The following is a 7,374-nucleotide window of genomic DNA, read 5'->3' on the forward strand; positions in this document are numbered from 1 at the left end:
CCCCCCCCATCACTCTGCTCCCTCGCTCTTTGTGCCGAAGCGCCGTCGTATCCCGAGGTACCTCACCTTCCGACTTCCGTCCGCCCAAACGAGCTGTCCGACTCCCCCACCCCTCGGACATCTCATAAATTCACGCACGGTGTGCGCGCCTCTCTTTCTGCCCGCAGCTCGGCGGCCAGAGGTACGTGATGCGAGAGGGACGGCCGTACTGCCTGCGTTGCTTCGACGCGTCCTTCGCCGAATACTGCGATAGCTGCGGCGAGCCGATCGGCGTCGACCAGGGCCAGATGTCGCACGAGGGTCAGCACTGGCACGCGACCGAGTCCTGCTTCAGTTGCGCTACGTGTCGCGCCTCCCTCCTCGGCCGGCCGTTCCTGCCACGTCGCGGAGCTATTTACTGTAGCATAGCGTGCAGCAAGGGCGAACCGCCGACAACACCGAGCGACTCCTCCGCCGGGCCGCCGCCGCCGCCGCCCTCTTTCCTCAGGTACAGCCGCATACCTCGCGAGAAGGGGTCACGAGGGGGTGCCTCTCATTGTCCCGGCCGAGAGAGCGACGCTCTCGCCGAGCCCTCGTAGTCGGGACGCGGCGGGGAAATTACAGCCGCCGGGGAGGGAGGGTCCCGCGATTACGCGGCAGGATGCGAGCGTCCGAGAGTTCGCGCGCGAGAGAAAACGATTACGCCGTCGCGATAAATCATCGGCGCGGCCGGCGAGTAACTTATTCCTCGACGGAGGCGGAACTGGACCGAGGCCGGGACTGAAGTTCTCGCGGCCGTCACGCCCGTGTCTCACCGGCCGATGTCGTCGGGGATCGTCCAGGTTTGACGGATGGAAGAGAGTAGCTGCCGAATAATTCCATTACTTCTCTCCTCGGACGTTCGCACGCCCGCCGATCTTTCGGCGAGTCGGGCGTCTCGTTTCCCAGTCGCGTTGAAAAGGAGCCGAGGGAGAGCTCGGGATGGTAATCTCGATCTGCCGCGGACGAATGTCCCGAGATGGATTTATTGCAGCTTATGATTGATCATAGACTTATATTATGGGCGCGCTGAAGACTGCATTGAAGGACAGGGACATTGCGTGAGTGATGCTCTCTCTCTCTCTCTCGCTCGCTCGCTCGCTCGCTCTTTGTTAAAAGAGGGATGAAGACGATTACAAGGGGAAGGGTGTATAACAATATCTTTTACCATTTTCCAAATGTTTAATACTGTTACAATTTTTCATATTTAACACAGATTTGCGAATCGCAGTCGTCATTAGTACAGCTGTTCTCCTCTCCTTGTTTCCCCCCATCAACGCACATGTTGAGACAGAGACACACTCATTCAGGCTATTGCTTTCTCTCTCTCTCTCTCTCTCTCACTTTAATGTAATCTCCAATTCCTCTCACGGGGGCGCGATCTATCTGTATAAGTCTATGTGATTGACACAAACGTATAATCATAGTCAGTGTGTGTGCTGACCACAGAGCGACTCGAACAGTAAATAATTTTATGAGCAATTCAGCATGTATCCCAGTTAGCATATATTACCGATGAAATCGCCGAGGCGTTGAACCATTTACGTACATAAAGACTTGTTAATGAGGCACCTGCGATTAAATTTAAATTTGACTTATATACATAACGACCTCGTTTAACAGGATCGAATGTGACATGTAAATTTTATTGCGCTTTTAATTGCCGTGAGTCCTTAGAACGCCGCGCAGATCGGCGAGCCCGGAATGGGGAATAATTAGCGGGTCTCTGCCGGGATCGTTTGATAACGTAAGACCATAAATAGAAGAGACGAGATCTCAACAATAATTGTTCTCTCGAAGAAAAACAGCAGATTCAATCTCTTGTAATCATAGAACACGAGATAAAATATATAAGATTCTTACTGAAGTTAATTCAACGTACAAAGTGCACGTTAGAAAGAATTGCGATATTAATTGAAAATATCTTTTTTTAGTAAAAAAAAAATTAATTCTATTAATTCTGTCACGGAAAAATGATAAAAGTGTGGTGCTTTACGTTTTTATGAATTACTTTTATTAAGTTTATTATAAAACTTTATTTATCGTCTTCGTAGATTTCCTATAAAGTTGCCGCCAGAAAACTAGTTATCTCATTGGACCATGCTGACAATAGCAGTGGTCACGCGAACCTAACTTTTTTCTATCTCTTTTTTAATGGAAAACATAAATTCTATTTATTCTACTTCTCGTTTTATTATTTTCCCGTCGACGAGCGACGCGACAAAATCTAACGCCGCCTCTTCGCTGTACAGGACCGGCAGGAGGCAAGTGGTGGCTATGAGCGAAGGTTCGTCGAGTCCACCGCCTCCACCTCCGCCGCCCCCTCCCCCAGGCTCGAGACACACTCTCGGATCGCCTAGGAACTCGCCTCGGATGACCAGGAAGCAGCAAGCTTCCGCTTCCTTGGCGACGACGCCCACTCAGAGCACCCTGAGCCCCGAGTTCGTCGTGGAAGGCTTCCCCTCAAGCGGGTCCAGACCCAGTGGTCTCGACAGGGTACTTCTGGAGCGGAACCTCGAGAGGCTGCTGCAGGAACGCGGCTCTCATCCCGACGAGAACCGCAACGAATTGGGAAGGTACGTTTTACCACTCCGTAAAGTCTCCAGTCATACTTGTGCCCTAACCATAATTCTCGATGTTCTGTTTTCTATTCTATCCATTCTCTTCCGACTAAAGTATAATAATAATAATATAAAATAATATATAGGTATACTGAAAAAGAAGTACTGAAAAATTTATTTACAGGATATAAAGTTTATTTTATTCGCAAGGAAAATAATGAGGTTTATTTATTTCATAGAAACAAAGTTTATTTCTATAAACTAAGCTTTATATCTAACAAATGGATTTTTCATACTTTTTTTCTCAGTGTAGATGATATACAATGTACACCAGAAACTCACTGAACTTGCTTGTGATTTAATAAATTAAGACATCCATTCAAATAGTAAAACACATTTAAAAAGACTCGGGAATTTTTTAAATCTGATAAGTTCCAAAGATCTTAAAAACTTGTAACTTCGAAGACCCTCCCGCATACTTTTTGAAGAACATCGAAATAGTCGAAATTACGAAGTTCCGAGATTCAATAATAATAATAATCTTTATTATTACGCGAAAACGGTTTAGTGTACACCCAGTAAGCTAGAAATCGTCAGCGCAACGTTATTACAATGATATTTTACAATATGTAACATTTTCAAATATGTAGTTCTTAATATTGCATACAACGTTAATGTTAACAGTATTTGACCAAAACATTAAAAGTAATGTTTCTACGTCATAATTTAAATATTTAAAAATATAAGTTTAAAAACATTTATAAGATATAATGTCAAAATGTTTATAAAATCTGCGTAAAATCAATGTTGTAAAAGATTGATTTTATGTGGATTGTATCATATTTCTAAATATTAAAATCGCAATGTAGAAATATTATTTTTAATATTTAGGACAAATTCTATTAACAATGACGTTGTATACAACGTTAAGAAATACATATTTGAAAACATATGTTATAAAATGTCATTGTAACAATGTTATGTCAACGATTTCTTGCTACTAAGTACATACTATTTTATATTACTTCTAATATATCGGTGGCGTTCAACGAATGCAACGTTTATACAACCATTAAGTAAAAAAATACCTATGATCGGTGTGTGATATTTGATTTACCACGATATATGCATCCATTTTCGAAGAGTCAAATTACTCAACTGTTGTGCCTTACTGGGCGTGAATTAACGCACCGAATACGTAATATCTTCGCTCTTGAGATCGAGCAACCTCACGAATAGCGATAAAACAGACCCAGCGGTTACAGAGGACGCGTTAACGCCGCGTATCGCGATTGCATTGCAGGCTGATGCAAGCACGAGACCGAGAGCCCCTCAGATGTGTTCAGAACTGCACTCCTTCCCACGCGTCGAGCATGCCGGAACTGCCGCCGCCCCCGCGGCCGTCGTCGGGAGCGTCGGCGTCGACATCGACCGCCGGCGCAGCGTCCGCCGCCGTATTGGCGCAGGAGACGGCGACGTCGCCGGTCACTCCGGTCGGAGCGAGCCAGACGGACCCGCCGACGCCGACGTCGCGACGCGTGCGATTCCAAGGGGACCTGGACATCAACGATCACGGCGCGACGTCGCGTATACCTCTCTCGCTGACGAACGACCGGAACTCATCGTCGTCGCCTTCCCCACCGCCCGCCTCGCTGACGAGGGCGAACGTATCCCGATCGAGGAGTCTGCAACCCGAGGAAGTTGCCAGCACGTCGACTTGGGGTGCGTAACGTTTGTGCTCTATGAATGGTATGCCGAGGAAAAGGATTTGGTAACAATTACCGAGACTTAGTTGAATAGTTTCAACGAAATTGTTGAAATTATTTTATCAAATGGACTTGATAATCACCGAGATTTAGTCAAATAGTTACCAAGTCCTGTTTTCAATGTAGTTTCAAGGGTGTCCTTATCTTAAGGTTTGTAGCCACTCACTCGTGTAAGACAAGTGGACGTTACGACAAGGCCGTTGACCAAAAATCCGTTATTCAGACGTGGACTATTACCGGCAAATAATTTACTCAGCACGTTATGATGCGACTATAATGTTTAGGAGCGATTTTTTTTAACACGGCGATATTAGCAGCGCGATTTACTTGATCAGGGTAGAGACTAGTTGAAAACTTTCTCGTTTCAGAAGAATAAACTGGACTATATATATATAAGTTTTTATATACTCATACAATCAAAGCATATAACGAACACATGAATTGAAATGGTTAAGAAAAATTAAATTATAAAATGTATTCTTATAAAAAGAAGAGATATATTCTTTTTGACGCGATTAATTGCATTTCCTTGGAATTTACTCGTATAAAAATCGAAATTGTATTTTGCAACGTAGATTTATCTTCAACTCAAGAAGATAATTCGATCGATTTGTGTTGAAAAAGTAGAAATTCAAAAATGTAAATTATTAGACAAATTGTAGATTTAAGAGCCAGATATGAAGAATTGTAAAATTAGATTTAGCGATATATTGAGATACCGCTTAATTAATCGATTACATAGAGAGAAAGTTAGCCCATCATCGCAAGCGGAACAGTTTCAGCTTTCGAATGCATTTCGTTTCACGTCGCTACAACTTTTCTACCTGGGGATATCGATGAGCGGCACATTATTTAACAAGCATTGAGGCCCACCGACAATGTTGCGCGGTGTTTCCCTTGAAGCCGAGCGCGCTGCAGTCTCAAGGGAGAGACGTAAAGTCCGAGGCGCGAGCATAGTACATAAAATGCTAGAATAATCGGAGAATACTGAAAGTTTCTGTAACATGAAATATGGAATTTGATGTACATTAATCTGTCATTTTTCTCAATTTCACGCACGTGATTCCAAGACCCGGACTAATGTCATAATCGATCAACGTCGAAATGACGTGCCATCAATGGTTTCGACGATTTCTAACTATGAGATCAAATTATTAGTTCCCAATTTTCCCAACTCACGGATCTTTCGTAACTATCAACGCATTTATAACAATCGCCGAAGTGTGTTTACACCGAATTAATTTGTACACTTAATAATTGCTCGCATGGACGCAACTTTTTTTTTCCGAGTGACAGAGGACTAAGAAGTACAGCGTCTTGCACAAAATATAGAAGGGGGAATAAGCGAAAGAAAAGGCGCGCAGGCCTCGTAAAAGCCTGACGCGTTACCGCCAGGGTTAAACCGCGAAACCTCGAAATATCCGGACGAGCTTCCTCACCTCGATAGAAGCATATCGATTCAACAACGCTTTCCTCACGCGAGATGTATCTTTGCAGGTACGGCGGGTACCTCTAGGTCGAGGATGGACGGCGAGGACGACGACGTCGAGAGCTGCTGCTCGACGTGCAGCTCGTCCAGCAGCTCGGACGAGGCCGCGGCTTACGCGCTGCCGCCCCGGCGGGCCTACGGCGGCGTCAGGATCTCTTACGTGCCGAACGACGCGGTGGCGTGCGCGAGGAAACGAGCGCCCGCGTCCTCGTCGTCGTCGAATCAGGCGCAGAAGGACACCGAGAAGTGCGTCATATCTTGATGACTCCTCCGGCCACGATCTACGAGCCCGGACGTCGCCCTGTGTCGCCATCGATGATCTGATCGTCGGAGGACGAGAGAGAGAAAGAGAGAGAGACAACGATGAAAAACGACGGCAGCCGGCAAATCAGAACCAGTTCCTACGAAGTGGACGCACTTTTCGATATCTTCCGAGGCGTCGTCGTCGACGATGTTCGCGTCTCCGGCAGGCGACGACACGCGCCACCTGGACGTCGCGCGTTCGTGCGGCAACGCGATGACAAATACTCAGTTTGTTCGTGTACATATATTGAGCTCTCTTCCGGGACGGTCGTCCGACGGTCCCTTTTATTTTTAATACCCCATTAATGTATTTGATAATAATAACGATGACGATGATAATAAACCCCCTCCCCGTCTGTGTATGTGTGCCCCGCTGTTATCGCTGCGCGTTACCCGCCCCGAGAGCGCAGTGAAAATGCGCGTCGCGCTGTTTCGATCGGCGATGTCGACCGTAATAACTCTTTTGTTCTCTCTCTCTGTTTTTCCGTCCGTAACCGGCCATTTGCGTGCAAAGACCGAAGCTGTTTAGCGTGAGTTATGCCTTCTGATTACCCGGCATTATCCTGTGCAGGTACGTTTGGCCGTTTATCGTCCCAAAGTCGAGCGATGATTCGATAATTTCATTCTCGTTAAGGACCATTTCCGACGATGAAAATAGCCAACCGGGTAAGGCCGGTCACTGCGAACTATATTTGCGGACGACACGACCGAGTGTATCTCACCTTCGCGCGGATTTACGCGTCTCGGCGAAGGATCCTCGAGCGCAATTGGAGCATCGTTTCCCTCTTGTAGCTCGTGTTACCGATGCGTAACGCGCCCGGCAATTTCGGCTTCGTTGAATTTCTCTCGTCACGAAGACACACGCGCGAGAGCGGGGCGAGCTTTCCAACTAACAAGAGACAAATTTCTAAGTTAACTCTCTCTAATTGATACGTCGAGCGGCGATCGTATAATTACCGATACGGTCGAAAGGTTAACGGCCCGGCTCGCGGAAGCAACTCGCCGCGAATTCTCCGTAAGAGCGCTCAAGAATCCGATGCTCGAATCCCCGAGTCTTCCCCCCTTCCGTTCCTCCTCCTCCTCGTGCGGCCCGTAGCCGAACAAATTGATCGTCCGGCTTTCATATTTATACGCGATATGGAAATCCACGGGTAAAAGCGGCGAGACAAGAGCGAAAATCGCACTTTACGCTCGAGCGGCGAAAAGAGCGAAAGCATAGCAGCCCCTCTCAGGGACA

The 7,374-nt window shown here is 46.5% G+C and overlaps 1 protein-coding gene across 2 annotated transcripts in view; it reads left to right on the forward strand.

The window, feature by feature from the left end:
- LOC106744525 (protein prickle-like) overlaps nucleotides 1-6,480 on the forward strand; it is a 177,960-nt gene extending 171,480 nt beyond the window's left edge. For both annotated transcript variants that reach the window (XM_014619384.1, XM_014619385.1), the window contains 4 exons: nucleotides 168-487; nucleotides 2,271-2,594; nucleotides 3,883-4,301; nucleotides 5,843-6,480. In XM_014619384.1, the coding sequence (XP_014474870.1) occupies nucleotides 168-487; nucleotides 2,271-2,594; nucleotides 3,883-4,301; nucleotides 5,843-6,096 (1,317 nt within the window). In that variant the 3' untranslated portion in view covers nucleotides 6,097-6,480. The remainder of the gene's footprint in view (nucleotides 1-167; nucleotides 488-2,270; nucleotides 2,595-3,882; nucleotides 4,302-5,842) is intronic.
- The last annotated feature ends 894 nt before the right edge of the window (nucleotides 6,481-7,374 follow it).

The sequence above is a fragment of the Dinoponera quadriceps genome, unplaced genomic scaffold (genome assembly GCF_001313825.1).
Source record: "Dinoponera quadriceps isolate SergipeBrazil2010 unplaced genomic scaffold, ASM131382v1 scaffold1266, whole genome shotgun sequence".
NCBI lineage: Eukaryota > Metazoa > Arthropoda > Insecta > Hymenoptera > Formicidae > Dinoponera > Dinoponera quadriceps.